The following is a 21,005-nucleotide window of genomic DNA, read 5'->3' as shown; positions in this document are numbered from 1 at the left end:
TGGACCAACCTACGTCTCCCACGACACCACTTGGACCAATGACAAGGGCACGAGCAAAGGCTATCGAAGATAAGGTGAACTTGCTCCTCTCCGAACTACCAGTTTCTAGACATGATACATGGCTACTACCTCAAGCGGAAACACTATGCGTGATTGGGCAGTTGGAGGAAAGCCACGGAACTTCTACATCCAATGGACAAGACGGCGAGGACACCAAGCGCGGAGGACAAGAAGAAGAGCTGCCACGGAAGCTACAGGCACCAGACGACCGGCCCATCCTAGACGTCTGACCCCTGGAGGTCACGCCAGCCCAGGGAACTCAGGCCTACAAAAGCTACAGCGGCCGGACGTCTGACCTGGACCGGACGTCCGATGACTCCCAGGCTCCAGACCACCGAACACCTCCGGACGATCGATGCTACGCCAACAGAACGAAATTAGCGAAAGTCCGAGGAAGACCGGACGACCAGCGACTGGACGGCCGGACACCTATGGACGTCCGATGCCGTGGCAACAGAACCGAATCTACGGATATTCGAGGATCTATGGACATCCGGACCACCGCGAGCCTCAAGACGACCGGCGCCTCTCGGATGACCGGACCCTGGCTGCGTCCAGTTTCGGGTCGAAGCCCATGTACCCCTCCACTTCGCCCTTCTTTTGCACTAAGACTATAAATAGACCTCTTCCTCCTCCTATTTAGGGTTAGCGTTGTGTTAGCTCATTTGTGAGATAGAGCTTCGCTCATCCATCCGGATCTACTCCACGAGAGAGACCGCGGCCCCTCTTCGGAGAAGATCCACTTGGATTCAAGACCTCCTCGCGGAGAAGACCATCAAGACCTCCTCACGGAGAAGACCGGTTACCATTTGTATCGTCCCTTGTTGACTTTGTATTTTGTATCCCCTCTCGTGTTTCGAGGATCTAGCACATGTGTGACTTAATCTTGTTGGTTTGAGTGTTTCTCTTTGTGCCCCTTTGTGATTTCCCCTCGTGTTTCCCCTCGTGTTCTTCGTGTTCATCACGGGACTGCTCCTTTCGTGAAAGATCGGCCCATAGGATTTCCACCCTACATCATCTTGGTATCTAGAGCCACGTTGATCACGATTTCGAAGCCTCCTCGTTGTGTTTCTAGCCTTATTTTTGTTGATTTTGTTCCTAATTCGAAAATGCCCCACAGAAATAGCCCCAATTTTTTTTGTGATTTGTTGGTGTGATGAACTTTTGTTGGATTTGATCTGTGGATTTGCTTTGCCTTGAGTGGATCTAGCTTTTCCCCTTCGTCTCCACCTTTTCCATCCACGAAATCGCCCGAATTCAACGAATTTCGTCCTCCCCGTCGTGAACCCTAGTTGTTCTTCCCGTGCATGAATTTTGCCCTGGCACCGGACGTCCGACAACCCCCAGACGTCCGACGACCGGACGACCATAAACCCTCGGACGTCCGTAAAACCCTGACGAAACTGAATTCCCCCCCACCCCCCAAAAATTGCAGCCACCGCCCCACTTCCGCATACACATACCCATACCTCCACCACTTTCCGCAACCACCATTGCTTACTTATTTCGCACTCCGCTACGTTTTTGCCACATTGTGCTTTGAGAATTTGAGTTGTGGTTCTGTATCCTATTGTGTTTCGGCTATTTAGGTACGGTTCGACATCAACATCACCACCGATCATCTTCGCCACCGTACGCGTCATCGATGACAACCGCTACACCATTTTGACACCATACCATAAGCAAGACCGGTAACCTCATCTTGGTATCGGATACATCATTTTTGCCATTACATTGATAGCCATCATAGCCTCACTCTTTTGCGTCGCTTACCCATCGAGACTAGCCTTTGGGTATTGTCGGCAACATGACTTGTGCACATTAGTGATCATACTTCCCATAGCATACATACATAGCATTGGTGCATATCATCTCTTGTGTCACAAAGTGTCATCACATACTCAATTGGTATCTTGGTTCGTGAAGCATTGAATGAGAAAAGAGCTCAAACAACAAAGAGCCAAACAAGCTTTTAAGCAAAAGGGAAAGATAAGCAAAGAGCTTTTAAGCAAGAACCATAGCATCATACAACATTAAGATTGTCATACTAGATCATCTTGGATCATATCATTGAAACACCATACATAGAGCATACTTGGGATAGAAGTCATTGCATTTTTGCTTAGTAGGTTGTGCACAAGTCCTCGTATCCGCCTTTTGTGCAATTGTTCTAGCGTCTCTCAAGTGTTGTGCAACAAGAGCATTTTCGTGGATTCCACATTTTGGCTCATCCTTGGTTGCACGACCCCACTTATCTTTTTGCATGTGTGTTTCCGTGTACCTTATTTTGCTTGGTCTACTTGTTGCATTGCAAACTTGCGAGTCTTTTCCAACATTATTGAAGCTCACTAACAATTGCATCAAATTTTGTGCCATCATCCTAACCGAGCTCCACCATAAGTCTTTACTTGTGTAGGTGTGAGAAACCGACAAGAATTGGTACCAATTGTGCTATTTCCTTGTTCCACATTGGAGTGATCTTTGATCCACCTTCAACATGTACATTTGGTATAAGTTCCTCTATTTCTACCACTCATATATTTCCCTTGGAATGATGGATAGGCCAAGTACTTCTACCAACCCACTCTTCATCGGGAAAGACGACGACATGAACTCCTGTGTCACAAAGAGCCACCTCTTTGGTGCACAACATGCTTTGCATCAAGAGCAACAAGCAATGAGCGAACGCCTCGACAACCTCGCCACCGACTTGCGACTCTCCGAGCAACGTACAAGGGATTACTTCGACCACAAGCTCAACGACCACAAGCAAGAGAACAACGCAAGAATGGACGAGATTCGTGCTTTGTTGCTCAACCGCTCTTCTTCCACTTCGTCCTCATCAAGACGGAGTCGCTCAAGTCGACACTCCCACTACACCATCTCCGGCTCGAGTACACCGACATCGAATACTCTTTGTCATGTCGTGCACCAAGATCGTCAAGCCAACCGCATCCCTCTACACGACAACAACTCTCAGGAACAACGACATCGTCAAAACCATGCTACCTTTGCGCGAGAACGAGAACGGCAACGACAACGCCAACACGAAGAGGAAGAGCGACTGCGTCTACACCAAGAAACACAAGATGCCGAGGGACAATGTCAAGAGCAACAATTGCGAGATGCTCAAGCACTTGAGGCGCAACAAGCCCTCCAAGAATCAAGTTGAGTCGTAGCCAACCGAGGCCGATGAGCTCGTGAACATGAAGAAGCACTTCACGAAGAAGTTCACGGACGAAGATATCAAGCTCGCGTCCAACGTCAAGCTCGTCAAGTTCCTCCACAAGCTCGCCAAGAACATTAAGTTCAACATGAACAAGAAGACAATGGAAATCCTCCACGGTAAGAGCAAGTTGTGAGAGACGATCCTCCTTGTCTAGGACGTCATCATCCACGACCCGAACACAATGAAGGGCAACGCTACGGCAAGCTAAAGTTCACCATGCCCAAGTTCAATGGAAGCGGTCGGCGAGGCGGGGAGGCGAGCCTAGGTGCTGGGAGAGCCCTACGAGGCTAAGATAAAGATAGTACTACTCCACTCCATCCATATTTAAATACAATGGCCAGCAATAGTAGCCCAGGCAAAAATAGGTCATGCTGCATGCGTCATGGTTTATTGGCCCCTTTTTGTGTGCCGGTTTTTTACCATATGAGTGTGTTCAAATGCATTTGATGGTATTACTTTTTATGACATGCATAAATATTATGTTACTTAAAAATATGGTTTGGCACAAAATACGAAAGAGACCAACGGAAGTAGCAACCCATGATTTAACTACTCGCATGCACGCAGTGGAGTAGTAATGTCTTTCTCAACTACTTCGTCCCTCACATCCACTCAATTTGCATGCACTGTATTAATTGACCATCAATGAAGTGAAGGACTTTACACGCATCAAATTATCACATGGGGTGGATCTCCGTACAGAAATGCATCCCACCGTGTACCCGCGTGTGCGTGCGTGCACATCTTCGCGTCATGCATGTAATGCCAGTGTGCGTGAGAGAGGACGGGTACATTATTTGATGAGGACATGACTACCTTGGATATGACCAAAAATATTGCATACGTGTATATTTATGAGGTGATTTCTAATGCGAACTATGCAATAATTTATTTATGTCATCCAGGACAAAAATGCTTCACAAACTTTTGTGCCATGTCTAATTGCAGGTGTATGGGACATTTGTACAATCCACATATGAAGATAAGGGAAAAAGAGAAGTTTAGGTGATGTTCAAAAAGTCCTCTCACGTCACTTTTGGGCCAAGAGAAGATAGAGTCCAAGTCTCTCACGTTCTGGATTCAGATTCGGACTGCACAGACATACCTGACTCAAAACGCCAACAACTTTTTCATACGGACTCCGAATTGGGTGATTCTTTTTTTGTTTGAAAGTAGATTTCGTGCTCTGATGAGGACATCAATCCCATTGTTACACCCACAGCCCCTGCTGCTATACATACTGGACCAATTACTAGAACTCGCGCACGCCAATTAAATTATCAAGTACCTTAGTTTCTTGGTAATGATTCTAATGTTCATGAGAATATGATGCTGCCTAAATTGGATACATTTGTTTTGCTTACAAATGAAGGGTCTGGCATGGATAAGAGGGATGTAAACTGGAGCGAGACCAACCATGGAGATGATGGCATGCGCAAGGGGATCAAGACCGGAGTTACAAGTGATGATTTCAAGACTTTGAAGCCACCATAAGGAGTGCATGAAGCCTTGGACGAAATATACAAGATGCCACTTCATAAATTTCGTCCAGAGGCTATTCTAGGTGTTGCATCACCTTATTATTGGTCCAGGCCCATGTATTTTCGAAATACTTAAGTATTTTTAGAGTCCTTATGTGTGGGGAAACAAGAGTTAGGGTTGGTTTCGGACCCCTCCTCCAAGGGCCACGAAATCCCCCCCCCCTCTTTCTCCATATATACAGCCCTTAGGGCGTCGTTTAGACTTTGGGATTTGTTTAGTTAAAAGTTAGCCATTGCAACTTCGTGTACTTTGCTTGTGTCCAACGACCAGACCAAGACCGCTTATGGATCCCCACCATTATCAATACTTCATATATATTCACAATATTCAGATTGCTTTATCATATTCTTGCTCGTTCTTCGATTGCTTGCAGGAATAGACCTTCGTGGTCAGTCTAACCGTGCTTCCGGCATCATTAGTAACATCAGAAGATTGGTTTAGCGATTGCTAAGGCGCAACGTCTTGCACGTTTGTAGTCGGATCGTCAAAGTCGACTCCACCAAATCGATAGTTATCATCTCATTGAAAGATCGGGACCCGCGCCTCCATCATTCTTCTGGAACCAGCAGCACGTCACTGTATTCAATCCACACAAGAAGGTTGCAACAACACCTCCACATGTGCCAGGTGGCTTCATGAACTGAAAAAGGGAGAGACACTGTGTAGTGTGCCATTGGAATTCTAATTTGCATGGTTTGCACATACTGTAAGTACTAGCAAGGTACACGTGCATTGCACGCATCATATTTGGCTACCAAATTATGACTAAATACCACACTATAGCATGTAAGCTTTGAGTCATATATGCATGATGTAAACGTTCGTTTAAATTTATAGTTCATCTCATTCAAAATCAATTAGTTTTTATAAAAAGTTAATCTATTTTATGATTCATGGAATTGTGCATTGTAAAGAATAAAGTGAAAACAAATAATGGCAATTCAACTAGAAAAAAGTTTGGGCGGTTATGATACGGAAGATTCTAGAACAAAGGAGAAGTACTTGTGTTTTGAGGTTTGTGCATTATGCTTAAGTTGAACCATGGAGTCTTCTAGATTGTACATGTGGCAGAATCTAGTGGGGGCTGGAAGATGGTGTGAGGGGCCAAGTTGAGGGAGACTATGAAGGTGTGCACAAGTGCGAGATCGATATTTAAAAAGAGGGGGCGAGAACGTGCGCGGCTGCGCACAGTGGCGGAGCCATGAAAAATAAATGAGCTAGGGGCCAAGCATTGCTAATCCTTTATGAGGAGGGCAATTCATCAAGTTAAACCATTTTACTAGTAGTTGATCTACTAATCACATTCATATTAGCCTCAATATATAGTGATGTTAGGGGGGGCCAGGGCCCTTGCTGCCCCCTGTCTTCGCCATTGTGTGCGGGTCTAAGAGATGAAGCGGAAGGCATGGATGATGAGAGGGGGACGTTGGATATGTAATGTGGGTATATTAGCTATGTAATCCTATATGGAGAGGTATAGATTGATCGATGTGTACGTGGGAAAGAGGGTGAGACCTGACTAGATATATAGATCGATCGGTTTGTGTGGGAAACTGGGAAAGACCTAGCTATATACACACACACATAGAGGAACGTCGATCGTTGCGCGTGCATGTGAGAGATAAAGAATGGCCGAAGTGGTGAAGAGGGGGAGGTGTGTGTGTGTGTGCATGCATGGGAGACCAACCTGAAGAAAAAGATTGCATGTGTGCGATGGATAATGCCGAGTGGTAGTGTGTGTGCATGCATGCACGAGAGAAAGTTAGTGGTACAATTATAAAGAGAAGACGACTGTGTGGGTGTAAAAGACTAGGTAAGGTCATAATCAATGTAAAGTTGAATTCAAATACTTGAATAAGAGATCATGATGTTTGGAACCCATGCATGCATGAATATAACTGAGATATGTGCGGTGTGGTTTAGAAACGAGCATGCTATACTGTATATACACATTGAACAAGGTGATACTGATTTGAATTTGAGATACGGATGACAGACATCGTTTGGCCACATTGCCTCCGTGCATGGACACACTATTCAAATTGGAGATGATGGGTGGCTTTCGCATCACATATCTATATCTATACCCCCTATATAGTGTGCGAATAACTTTGAAAGATGGTCGTTGGATGAAGCCAATCCGAAGGTGCAGAGATGGAAAGTCCGAGCACTACTGGCCGTTGGATATCGTCTACATTCCACCAGATTTTGCCACATGTACAATCTAGAAGACTCCATGGTTGAACTTAAGCATAATGCACAAACCTCAAAACACAAGCACTTCTCCTTTGTTCTAGAATCTTCCGCATCATAATTGCCCAATTTTTTTCTACATGAATTGCCATTATTTGTTTTTACTTTATGCTTTACAACACACAATTCCATGAATCTTAAAATAGATTAGCTTTTTTATAAAAACTAATTGATTTTGAATGAGATAAACTATAAGAATTAAACAAACATCTACATCATGAATATATGACTCAAAGCTTACATGCTATAATGTGGTATTTATTCATAATTTGGTTGCCAAATCTCATGTGTGCAATGCACGTGTACCTTACTAGTCTAAATGGTGTTTGTGTGTGTGTGTGTGTGTTGTGCATGTTAAACACATTGTATGTAGTATTATACATGGTTTAGATTCTGAACATCTAACTAGAGCATACATGTACTATGATTTGAATTCAACATAAAATGGATACATATATTTGAATTTGAGATCGTATGTACATGTAGTTCATATTTATATAGGAATTTACTACTCCTATATTCATGCCATGTGTTGTGAAGATAATATTTAGATGGTTGTATAACTAACCCGAGTACAATCCCATTCAAACAGGGAAAATGTACTCAAATTTAGTCCATATGCTAGACAACACGAATTCTTTTTTTCATTGTTGAGGGAAGTGCAAATTGATTTGGTATTGTACACGTTATGTTTTGTTGTCCCGATTTTTTTAGTTTTTTTGTTGTTGTATTTGAATGCATTTCTAGTAATATAGTAAAACGGGACATGGCTCTCTCTAGTGAGGTGTGAATTGTCTTTTTTTGTACACATTAAGCTTGTTCTCCCAAAATTTCAAGTTGTACCTTGTTATGACGAAATTTCAAGCTAGCATTTGTGTCTATCGTGCTGCGCAACTCCCACCTCTTCAACCTGCCCCTTGTTACCCCGAAATTTTAATATATCTCTTGGTCTCGTTGTGCTCCGAAAACTCCCTCCATCTCAACCCGCGCCATGTTATCCCAAAATTACAATGCGCACGAAAACTCCCACCTCTTGCCAAATCCCGACACACAAAATTCCCGTGATACCCCTGAACCGAAAGAACCACCTAGTTCAAATCAGTGGGGCTACTTTCATAACTCACCCCACATTTCGAACAAGTGCGTCCCTAAGCCAGGGTTCCCCCCTCCCATCCCCTCCGCACCCCCATTCGTACACTGAGGTCGCGAAAACCCGTGAAGCCCCACACCCTCCTTCATCCGCCCACCCAGTCGGAGCCTCTTCCCCGATGACGTCGTCCACAGCAACACCTCGTCGTCCCTCATCCACCACACCGGATGAGGATTCGTCGTCGATATCGTCATCTCGCCGGTTCAGCCACCCTATCCTCCACCTCCAAGGAGCTTCCCCGACGTTCCCCTCGTCCCTGTAACGCCCACGATGCGGCTATATCTCCCACATGTCGAGGCACGACTTAGAGGCATAACCGCATGGTGGTTTCGTCGCAAGAGGGGTAATCTTCTCACAATCAAATGTACTGAATAAGAAAGGGATAAAGAGTTGGCTTAGAATCGCCACTTCACACAATACATAAATAATTCATACATCATCCAAATACACTCATAGACCGACTACTGTCAAATCCAAAAGAAATGGAAGATAAACCCCAAATGCTAGATCCCCGATCGTCCCAACTGGGCTCCACTACTGACCATCAGGAAACGAAACATAGTAACGACCAAGGTCCTCGTCGAACTCCCACTTGAGTTCGGTAGCATCACCTTCACTGGTATCATCGGCACCTGCAACTGTTTGGAAGTATTCGTGAGTCACGAGGACTCAGCAATCTGACACCCGCGAGATCAAGACTATTTAAGCTTATGGGTAGGATAAGGTAATGAGGTGGAGCTGTAGCAAGCGCTAAGCAATATGGTGGCTAACATACGCAAATAGGTGTAAGATGAGAAGCTACGCTACGGTCGTGAAGCTAGAAGTGATGAAGAAGTGATCGTGAAACTACTTACATTCAAGCATAACACAAGACCGCGTTCACTTCCCGGACTCCGCCAAAAAGAGACCATCAGCGTTTGATTCATTTTAATTAAGTCAAGTGTCAAATTCTCTACAACCGGATATTAACATATTTCCATGTGCCACATAACCGCGGGCACGGCTCTCAAAAGTTTATACCCTATAGGGGTGTCCCAACTTAGCCCATTACAAGCTCTCACGATCAACGAAGGACATTCCTTCTCCCGGAAAGACCCGATCAGTCTCGGAATCCCGGTTACAAGACATTTCGACAATGGTAAAACAAGACCAGCAAAGCTGCCTGATGTGCCGACAAATCCCGATAGGAGTTGCACGCATCTTGTTCTCAAGGCACACTGGATGGGACAAGCTACGAGTAAAACCAGCCCTCAAGTTTCCCCAAGGTGGCCCCGCAGGCTGCCCGTTTCGGGCCAACACTCAGAGGAGCACTAGCCCGGGGGGTTAAAATAAAGATGACCCTTGAGTCTGCAGAACCCAAGGGAAAAGGCTTAGGTAGGCAAATGTAAAACCAAGTTTGGGCCTTGCTAGAGGAGTTTTATTCAAGGCGAACTGTCAAGGGGGTCCCATAACCCCAACCGTGTAAGGAACACAAAATCAAGGAACATAACACCCGTATGATAGAAACTAAGGCGGTAAGAGTGGAACAAAACAACAGGAAAAAGGCCTAGCCTTCCACCCTTTACCAAGTATATAGATGCATTATTAAAATAAGAGATATTGTAATATCCCAACATAACCATGTTCGAACATGGAACAAACTTCAGCTTCACCTGCAACTAACAACGCTATAAGAGGGGCTGAGCAAAAGCGGTAACTTAGCCAAACAACGGTTTGCTAGGAAGGAGGGTTAGAGGCTTGACATGGCAATATGGGAGGCACGATAAAACAAGTGGTAGGTAGCACGACATAGCGATAGAACGAACAACTAGCAAGCAAAAATAGAAGTGATATCGAGGGTATGGTCATCTTGCCTGCAAAGTTCTCTGAGTTGTCGAAAGCTTGATCCTTGTTAGCGTACTCAACAGGTTCCTCATTCACGTACTCGTCTCCCGGCTCTACCCAAAGCAAGAACACAAGCAACGGAACAACAATCAATCATGGTACAATGCACAAGCAACATGATGTAATACATGGCATGATATGCAAGATATGATATGCAATGCATATGTGATGTAGGGTGGAACCATAGATGGCCGATCTTTCATGAAAGGAGCGGATCCCACAAGGAACACGAAGAACACGAGGGGAAACATGAGAGAATCACTCAAACCAACCAGAACGATCACACATACGCTAGATCCATGAACACAAAGGGAGATACATGATCCACGGTCAACAAGGGATGATACACGGTAACCGGTTCTTCTCCAAAGGAGGTCTTGATGGGGGCCACCCAAAAGGGGGTCTTCAATCCAAGGGGATCTTCTCCTAAGAGGGGTCGCGTTCTCTCTCGTGGAGTAGATCCGTAATTGATGAGCAAAGCTCTATCTCTAAATGAGCTACTACTTTGCTAACTGTCGTGGAATTGTCACGGCAGATGTCCTAGTGTGATGACTTAGTCGTGGAGCCATCGCGATGAGGTTAGCTTAAAGGGGTTAATCAGGACAAAGGATACAAGGAGTTTATACTGGTTCGGCCCCTTACGATGAAGGTAAAAGCCCAATCCAGTTTGTAGATGGTATTGCTAGGGTTTCGATGAGCAGGGAGCGAATACGCTTGACCCGGCTCTCGATCTATTGTTTCTTGCCCCAAGCCGCCATTAGGTCATCCCCTTATATACACGGGTTGACGTCCTGCGGCCCATAGAGTCACGGCCGGTTTATACAACATATCCGACTCGGTGACATTTCTCATATACCTTATAATACAAGTTTACATACATGGTGGTTTATAATCATGGGCCTTAAGCCGCCTTCGGGTCTGGACCCTCTACCAAGCCTCTCTATGAACTGCCATATGCTCTTGGGATTCATTGAGATGGATCATTATAGGGATGACCCGGCCCCTCCTGGGCGGGTCATACCTAATAGTTATATCCCCAACATTAGGCCCCGGGTTGATTTGAACTTGTTCATGTCAATCTTCAAGACTTAGAAAAAGCCTTCCACCTCTGCTGCAAAAACCTTATAACCCACCATGACGTCATCTCTAAGAATTTCGGAAACCCGCCACGACGTCATCTTTAACGGATCTTTATCTTAATGTCTTCCTGAAAATCGAGGCGTCCAATTAGCTGGATAACCATCATTTGGCCTCCTCATCTTTCGCACCTGCCTGTTTTCCTGTCTCCTTATAAATAGGACCATAGGGTCATCTTCCATTCTTCTCCTCCTTTCTTCCTCCTTGCAATGCATCCCGCACAGACCTCACCGATGTCGACCTCCGTCCTCAACCTCACTCCAGCCGCTGCATCGCCCTGAGTAGACCAGAAAACTGCGGTGCCATTCCATTGTCCTAACAGCATCAGTAAGCCTTCCTTCCTTTATCATAGATATGTCGTTAGGTTTTATCGTGTTCATCAGCGTTCATCACCGTCCTTCTTTCTCTTCGTTTAGATCCATGGGTTAGATGCAAAAACCATAGGAATCTTGCGCGGTAGTAGTTTTAGCACATGTTTTAACACTAGAATATATCCCCGTCGTGATAGATCTCCTCTAGGGCACCTCTGCTTTTCCACTGTCACCTATGTAGATTTCAAATTTATTTCCTTTTTTTGGAACAGTGGTAGATCCAAATTTGTAACCTCAATCTGTGGAACCTGTTTGTCCCAATACTTAGCAAATTTTGCTTTCGGTAACTCTTGAATATCTTAGTCATGGCGACTTACTCTGCTGGCTTATCTTTACTTCATATATCATTAGCCCTCACTTAAGCTGCCATTATAAACATGCACTATAATTGTTAACTTGCAATCCCACCAACTAACTTGAGCTGGCAAATTATTTCCTTTTAGATTGTCCTTTCACCATGCCGTCGAAGACGATGACAACTTGCAACTGGGTTCCTTCCACAGTCACCGAGAGCACTTTGAACGATTTTGTCACTGTTGGATATTTACCAGAGAAAAGTGTCATGCATTATCGTGCTCCTGACCCGGCTGAAGAGAGACCTCAGCCAAAAGATGGTGAAGTCATTGTCTTTACTGATCATATGAACCGGGGCTTCTCACCGCCCGGCTCAAAATTCTTTAGGGATGTCCTGCACTTTTTCAAGCTCCATCCGCAAGATATTGGACCCAATTTCGTATCGAACATCTATAACTTCCAGGTTTTTTGTGAAGTATACCTTCAAGAAGAACCCAGTGTCGAGCTTTTCAGAGAATACTTCTATCTGAACCGCCAGAACGAATACACCAATGGTCCTAGCTTGGAACTTGGTGGGATTTCAATTCAACGCAGACGAGATGCCATCTTCCCTCAAGTAGTCCTGCCAAGCCATCCCAAGGACTGGAATCAAACATGGTTCTACTGCAAAGATATCTCGCCGTATGATGAAAATCTGATGCCGGATTATCATGCTGAGCGTCTCGATGCAAAGTACCAACTTCCTAATAAACTTACCCCTGCCGAACGCAAGAAACTTGTCCCCACAATCAGAAGAGTTCAAGCCTTGCTAGGAAATGGTTTGACTGGAGTTGACTTAATCCGCTGTTGGGTCGCATGGCGGATCATACCTTTAAGCCGCCGATCTGGCTTAATGTGTACATACACCGGAGGAACAGATGATCCTTTACGTCATAGCAATCTGCGTCTAACTGAAGAGGGTATCGTTGAGATGGCAACCATGCTTGTAAACAGCAAATATGAAGCCTGCAGCCAAGTAGGTTTGAATCCTTTCTGCAAGCTTAATCCAGCGCCAGAGGTAAATCTTTTGACTTCTTTTTCCTTTAGCAGTTTAAAAATTGCATGAACTTCAACATGTTATCCTTCTATAGGCTAAATCTGACTTCTGGAAGACCAAATATGATCACGAGGCTGCCAGAAAGGCTAAAACTGCCGCGAGAGCCGCCAAAAAGACCGTCAAGAAGTCTAAGAAGAAACCAAGTGCCTCTGAATTGCTTAAGCTGGATGATACCTCCGAGTCGGAGGTAGACCTTGACTATCTTGGCCTGTTTTTTAACAACCTTATTCACACTGATTATTGCGAGGATGACATGGGGGCCACCCAGGCAGTCGAAGAAGAGGTAAATATTATTTCCTCTGACTCAGAACCTTTACCAAGGCAGAAACTTCGGCGGGTAACCCGGAAAGTAAGGTTTTCACACCCCTTGGCTTATTTGCATCCTCATTTTCTTTTGAAACGACAGCAACATGAGAGCCGCCGCCAGACGCGGACCGGTGGAGATGACGATTTATCCTCCGGCTTACCAAACAGTCCTCGGAAACGCCAAAATGAAGTTCTTTTTAACCTTAACCCTTGTATTTTCCAACGAGTTAATTTTATTAATCACTCAATTTTGATTCCATCCTTGCAGGAGATTTCCCGTTCCTCCTCTGGCAATTCATCACAAAATCAACTGCCGGCTTTCAAGACTGCCCCTGGGTAATAATAAATGTCTTTCTTCGGTACCTTTATACCTTTATCATTATACTGACTTATCCAAATCCTTTTTAGCGGTCAAGCAAAGCCCAAAAAAGCAAAGGTGACCAAGTCGGCCGAGGATCCGAAAGTTGTTGAACTGGATCAGTCAACCCTTGTACCAGAACACCCTGAGCAACCGGAATATCCCGCTGTCAACGCTCGACCGGATTTACCTGAGCCATCTATTGATGAAACCACTATTGATCCATCCATTACTTAACCGTCAAGCTCAGCTAACCCGCCAGAAACTCATGGTGATGACATTTTGATCACTGGCACCTGATTTGTTGAGCCGGGAAATCCAACTATACTAGCAAGACACTCCGCCAAACAAGAAGTTATGGAAAGATAGAAAGTGAGGTTTGATGTCTCCCACTATGCTCACCTGAGTATTAGTGAAGTTTTATCTGGCTATGTCAGTCAAGTGCATTCCAGCCATGACTTAGAGATTGAAATGGTGAAGCAAATGCACCGGAAGTATGAGGTACGTCATCCGGCTTATATCCATATCTTGCCAGCCCCCAAGTCTTCTGATTATGATAAACTTGAATGATCTATAGACTTGAAATGGTTATAAGCTTCTGTTCTAGACTCCCTCCAAGTCTGGTTAAAAAACTTTAAACCGGATTGTGATGATAGCATAATTTTGCATCTGTAGCCCCCAGGGCCGGTTTAATTAGTATGAATGAGCCGGTCCTCTTAAACATTGTGTAAAAGAAAACAGATCTTAAATGCATAGCCCCCATGAGTCGGCTGGGACTGTCAACAGCGCACCCGGCTCATCTTTAAAAAGAAAACAAGCAATGTGCATTAGCCCCCAAGTGGCAAGTGTTGTTGCTTGCAAAGCACTTGGGACTTTTTTTAGAAAGAGTCGTTTCCTTCAAAAATTGCGTTGTCAGACATTAGCCCCCAAGTGCCAAGTGTTGTTGCTTGCAAAGCACTTGGGACTTATATTTTATAATCTGCCATGAAACTTAACGAACTTATGTTGTATGCAGGCTGCGACCACAGAACTGGAAACTCAATTGTCCGAGGCCAAGACCCGGCGAGCGGCTCAGGAGACTGAGAAAAAAAGGCTGAATCCAAATTCCAGTTGAGTGTGCCTGAAGCAAAAAAAAATTGAAGACCAGCTTTACTATGGAGAAAGAGGCTTGGGCAAATGCGAAGACTGCCTTGACGCAGCGTGCTGAGAAAGCCGAGGTGGCTCTGGAAGAGGTTACCACTGAACTCATCGGTTTAAAGAACCATGTGTCTCAGATGGTTTCTCCAATCTTCGGTAAGTCACCGTGTTATTTACCCAAAGTGAGTATTTGTCATCATGATATAGACCGCCGCTTAAACATTTGTGTAAACTTTACAGGTCCCGGGAGTAGTAATTTGAGCCGAGATACACTGGTAAAGCTCAAGGAGGTTTACACGCTTATTGAACAATTATATACTGGAGCTCAGCGAACTCTTGACACTATCTCCCTAGTGAATCAAGGACCAAACTTATTAAGGGATGTCTTGAAGAAGCTGTCCATCTTGCCCACTAGGTTCCAAGAAATCAAGCGATCTTGTGCTAGAGCCGGACCTGTGACAGCTTTGAGCTGTGCCAAAGCCTGCGTACCAGAGTTAGACCCGGCGGACGTAACCAGTGGATATCCCAGTCTCAAGGAAGATGGAACTCCTTTTGACCAACAAGACTTTGCTGCTTGTGTCAAGGAGATTCGCTCCTGATATTGATCCTTCTGATCTGATTGATGACAAGGCTGAATTCTCCGCCCTACGTGGCTTTGACTGGTCCAAACCCAACTTTTAGACGGTGGAGGAGGACGAACCGGCAAGGGATGAGTCGCAACCTTCAAGTCAACCAAGCCAAGATTCATAAACCAGGGCCGTTTTATCATCTGTTGTATGCGAGACTGAAAAACAATTATCCTTTTGGGCACCAAGCGCCTTGTAATAGGCTAGCTTCAAACTTCTTGTTCTGATATGCCATCGTAATGTTTATGATACTTATTTATTGCCATGAGAAGATATGTCATATATGCCTTATGATATTCTCAATTTTGAATTTGTTCTTGCATATAACAGATGAAAAGTGTCCTCGCGGTTTACCGCTGGACGGGTTATAATGCCCCAATATGAACTTATCATGATTTATAACCAAGGCTGGATGAAATAATAATCATATATGATTAAAAATATGTCATACCTGTGATATTTTATCATGCTTGTTGGTTTATGAAGCCAGTGCAGTAAGGGTGATAGCCCAAAGCTCCCAGCACTGGTACTTATCAAAGATTACCGGCTTATGAACAAAGCTGGACCGGGTTAATAAACACTGGATATTATCTTTATTTTATACTGGTGACTTATAGTCAAAAACCAGGCCGGGTCAATAAACACCGGATATTATCTCATACTGGCGACTTATAGTCAAAACCAGGCCGGGTTAATAAACACCGGATGTTATCTCACACTGGCGACTTATAGTCAAAACCAGGTCGGGTCAATAAACACCGGTGAATTATAATCATAAAACTTTATAAACTTTATCAAATAAACCTCAAAGAAAGAATCTACTAAAAAACAAATGAGAACTGAGGCTTTTCATGGGCTGCCAGGCCCAAAACGAGGCTTTTCATGGGCTGCCAGGCCACTGAGTTAAACCATTTTACAAACCTTTTAAGATGGACCTCATATTAACCAATCATCGTTTTAACTTTGACAAGTTCAGGGTCTGTATAAGATTGACTTGTCAAACGTTCGAAGGATCTTTCCAAGATTACCTAGGCGGAGTGACTTACTTAAAAAGGCAAGATAACCCGGGGTTTTAGGTGAATATACCTGGCTTCCAAGCCTGGCTTTTATAGCCTATCACAAGGTTATAGACTCTTTGTTCTTTAGAACAAAAGAGCCCCGAAGAAATATTTGAGTTGTGCTCAAGGGGTACCTATGTTTGAGTTGTGCTTTTGCAACAGACTCTCTTTGGTCCCTTTAACCTGGGTAGCAAGCCCCTAAGTTTTTTCTATGTGGCTTATAAGCCGAATCAAAGGGTAATCATAACTTTGCTGTATAAAGCAGAAGCCCCCATGTGACCAAAAACTCATTATGTAAAGAGGAAAAAATGGCAGAGGCCCTGCTTTAGTAGGGATGCCGGCTTTATTATATCGATCATAATATATACATTGTCAAAATATGTACATCAGAAGAGCCGGTGGCTCAAGTGTAGTAAGGCCTAAGGTGAGCAATATTCCAGGGCCGGCGGGTCTCTTCCTCCGATGTGCGTGAGTCCTTGTGGTCTCGAACGTCAATAAGGTAATATGACCCGTTGTTTAGATTCTTGCTGACCACAAAGGGTCCTTCCCAAGGTGGGGATAACTTGTGTATATCCGTCTGATCCTAGATAAGCCGGAGCACCAGATCGCCTTCTTGGAAAGTTCTGGTTTTAACCCGGTGGCTGTGATAATGGCACAGATCTTGCTGGTAAATCGCCGAACCAGCCGCTGCGATGTCACGCTCCTCATCTAACAGGTCAAGTGCTTCTTGGCGTGCTCTTTCATTGTCAGCTTCAACATAAGCCGCCACACGAGGTGACTCATGGCGGATGTCACTGGGAAGAACTGCCTCTGCTCCGTAAACTATGAAGAAAGGCATATATCCCGTAGATCTGTTAGGGGTGGTATTGATGCTCCATAACACGGAAGGTAACTCCTCCACCCAACAACCTGGCGTTCTCTGCAGGGAAACCATAAGCCGGGGTTTGATGCCTTTCAAGATCTCTTGATTGGCTCTCTCCGCTTGACCATTAGATTGAGGGTGATCCATTGACGACACATCAAGCCGGATGTGCTCTCGTTGACAAAATTCTTCCATAGCACCTTTAGAGAGATTAGTGCCATTATCTGTTATGATGTTGTGTGGAAAGCCAAAACGGAAGATCACCTTCTTCATGAATTGAACTGTCGTTGCCGCATCACACTTACTGACTGGCTCTGCCTCTACCCACTTAGTGAACTTATCAAACGCCACCAAAAGGTGGGTCTTCTTGTCCTTGGATCTTTTGAAATGTCCAACCATATCAAGCCCCCAAACTGCAAATGGCCAAGCAATTGGAATCATCCTTAATTCTTGAGCTGGCACATGGACTCGTCGTACAAATTTCTGACATCCATCACACCTGCTGATGAGGTCCTCCGCATCAGCATGAGCTGTTAGCCAATAAAACCCATGACGGAAATCTTTAGCCACGAGGGATTTTCAACCGGCATGATGACCACAATCTCCTTCATGAATCTCTCATAAGATTTCACAGCCCTCCTCTGGGGAAACACAACGTAGAAATGCTCCTGTGATACTGCGATGATGTAATTCTCCATTAACAATTGTCATTGACTTAGACCGTCGGGTTATCTGTCTGGCTAAGGTTTCATCCTCAGGTAGCTTGCCCCGGGTCATATAAGCCAAATAAGGAACTGTCCAGTCCAGAATTACAAGAAGAGCCTCCACCAACTGAGCCTCCGGGCCAGGGATAGCCAAATCCTCCTCTGTAGGTAACTTGACCGACTGGTTATGCAAAACATCAAGAAAAATATTAGGCGGCACCAGCTTACGTTGAGAACCCAACTGGCTTAAAGCATCCGCCGCTTCATTTTTCCTTCGATCAACGTGCTCAACTTGATAACCCTTGAAGTGACTAGCAATAACATCCACCTCTCGCCGATAAGCCGCCATGAGTGGATCCTTAGAATCCCAAGTACCAGAGACTTGTTGAGCCACCAAGTCTGAGTCGCCGAAGCACCTAACCCGGCTTAAGTTCATCTCCTTAGCCATCCGAAGACCATGGAGCAAGGCCTCATACTCAGCTGCATTGTTAGTGCAACGAAACATCAAACGGAGAACATAACAAAATTTATCACCTCGAGGGGAAGCAAGCACAACTCCAGCCCCCGAGCCTTCCAATATTCTGGACCCATCAAAGTGAATAGTCCAATACGTGTTATCTGGCTTTTCCTCGGCATCTACAGCTCTGTCCAATCATTGATGAAATCCACCAGCGCCTGAGACTTGATGGCTGTGCGAGGCACATACTTTAATCCATGAGGTCCAAGCTCAATAGCCCACTTAGCAACCCGGCCAGTTGCTTTCCTGTTTTGGATGATATCTCCCAAAGGAGCAGAGCTAACCACAGTGATGGGATGACCCAGAAAATAGTGTTTAAGCTTCCGGCTGCTAAGAACATTCCATATACAAGCTTCTGCCAATGCGGATATCTCTACTTGGACTCAATAAGCACCTCACTGATATAGTAAACTAGCCTTTGAACTAGATGTTCCCTGCCTGCCTCCTTCCTTTCTACCACAATGGCTACACTGACAGCCCGGCTATTAGCAGCCACATATAACAGCAAAGGCTCCTTATCGACAGGGGCAGCAAGCACGGGCGGCTCAGCCAGCTGTTTCTTCAAATCCTCCAACGCTTCATTAGCAGCATCACTCCAGACAAAATTATCTGTCTTTTTCATCATCTGATACAGAGGGATAGCTTTCTCTCCCAACCGGCTTATGAACCAGCTTAACGCCGCAATACGGCCCGCCAGACGTTGCACATCATTGACACACACCGGTTTAGCTATAGAAGTAATGGCCTTGATTTTCTCTGGATTAGCTTCAATGCCTCTGTTAGACACCAGAAAACCCAAGAGCTTGCCTGCCGGCACACCAAAAACACACTTGGCCAGGTTAAGCATCATCTTATAAACCCTGAGATTATCAAAGGTTTCCTTCAAATCAACTATCAATGTCTCTTTATCTCTGGACTTCACCACAATATCATCCACATAAGCATGAACATTACGTCCAATTTGATTATGAAGGCAATTTTGCACACATCTCTGATAAGCTGCCTGGGCACTCTTGAGCCCAAAAGGCATAGACACATAGTAGAAGGCTCCAAAAGGAGTTATGAAAGATGTCTTCTCCTGGTCCTTAACTGCCATCTTGATCTGATGATAACCAGAATAAGCATCCAAAAAACTCAAACACTCACAACCCATCGTAGCATCAATAATCTGATCAATACGCGGGGGAGCAAAAGGATCAGCCGGACAAGCCTTGTTCAAATCCGTGTAGTCCACACACATACGCCAGGTGTCATTCTTCTTAAGTACCAGCACCAGGTTAGCCAACCACTCAGGATGGAAAAATTCGATGACAAACCCAGCTGCCAAGAGTCGGGCTACTTCCTCGATGGCCTTCCGTCTCTCCTCATTAAAACGGCGAAGAAACTGTTTGACCGGCTTAAACTTTGGATCAATGTTAAGAGTGTGCTCAGCGAATTCTCTCGGTACACCCGGCATGTTTGAAGGCTTCCATGCAAAGATGTCCCGGTTCTCACAGATGTACTCGATGAGCGCGCTTTCCTATTTCGGATCCAGATTAGCACTAATGCTGAACTGCTTGGATGAGTCTCCAGGAACAAAATCAACCATCTTGGTAGCATCTGCTGATTTAAACTTTAAAACCGGATCATACTCTGTGGTTGGCTTTTTCAAAGATGTCATATCTGCCGGGTCAACATTGCCCTTGTAAAATTGTAACTCCTCCGTTGCGCAAACTGACTCAGCATAAGCCGCATCCCCTTCTTCACATTCCAGAGCTATCTTACGGCTCCCATGCACTGTAATGGTTCCTTTGTGACCCGGCATCTTGAGCTGCAGATACACGTAACACGGCCATGCTATGAACTTGGCATAAGCCGGCCGTCCAAACAGAGCATGATATGGGATGTGGATCTTAACCACTTCAAAGGTCAATGTCTCTGACCAAGAGTCATGATCATCTCCAAAAACAACTTCCAGAGCTATCTTACCAACTGGATATGCCGACTTACCAGGCACCATGCCATGGAAAACAGTGTTTGACGGTTTAAGATTTTTATCAGTCAACCCCATGCGACGGAAAGTTTCATAATAAAGGATATTGATGCTGCTCCCTCCGTCCATGAGTACTTTGGTAAACTTATACCCTCCGACCTGAGGTGCAACCACCAAAGCCAAATGACCCAGATTATCAACCCGAGGTGGGTGATATTCCTGACTCCACACGATGGGCTGCTCAGACCAGTGCAGATAACGAGGAACCGCCGGTTCAACGGCATTGACTGGCCTTCTATGAAGCTTCTGGTCATGTTTACACAAGCTAGTGGTAAAAACATGATACTGCCCACTGTTCAACTTCTTCAGGTTGCTCTGATAACCAGATTGTTGTTGTTGACCCCCCCCCCCCTGATTACTCTGCTGGTTGTAACCACCCTGATTGCCGT

The 21,005-nt window shown here is 44.9% G+C and overlaps 1 protein-coding gene across 1 annotated transcript; it reads left to right on the top strand.

The window, feature by feature from the left end:
• The first annotated feature begins 12,617 nt into the window (after positions 1-12,617).
• Positions 12,618-14,794, top strand: LOC147984991 (uncharacterized). Its single transcript, XM_087541358.1, has 4 exons — positions 12,618-12,977; positions 13,051-13,489; positions 13,591-13,658; positions 14,696-14,794. Exons 1-4 carry the CDS (start codon positions 12,618-12,620, stop codon positions 14,792-14,794), a joined length of 966 nt encoding a protein of 321 aa, XP_087397484.1.
• The last annotated feature ends 6,211 nt before the right edge of the window (positions 14,795-21,005 follow it).

This window comes from Triticum urartu, chromosome 2A (assembly GCF_056163025.1).
Source record: "Triticum urartu cultivar PI428250 chromosome 2A, HENAU_Tu73, whole genome shotgun sequence".
Classification (NCBI taxonomy): domain Eukaryota; kingdom Viridiplantae; phylum Streptophyta; class Magnoliopsida; order Poales; family Poaceae; genus Triticum; species Triticum urartu.
Note: the sequence above shows the minus strand (reverse complement) of the source record. Positions and strands in the feature narration are given on the sequence as shown.

Excerpts from the sequence above, each read along its gene's own strand:
- LOC147984991 (XM_087541358.1), top strand. The coding sequence starts at position 12,618 with ATGCCGGATTATCATGCTGAGCGTCTCGATGCAAAGTACCAACTTCCT. Across the intron at positions 12,978-13,050 it reads AGCTTAATCCAGCGCCAGAG|GCTAAATCTGACTTCTGGAA; the intron begins GTAAATCTTTTG and ends ATCCTTCTATAG. Across the intron at positions 13,659-14,695 it reads GCTTTCAAGACTGCCCCTGG|GCTGCGACCACAGAACTGGA; the intron begins GTAATAATAAAT and ends TGTTGTATGCAG.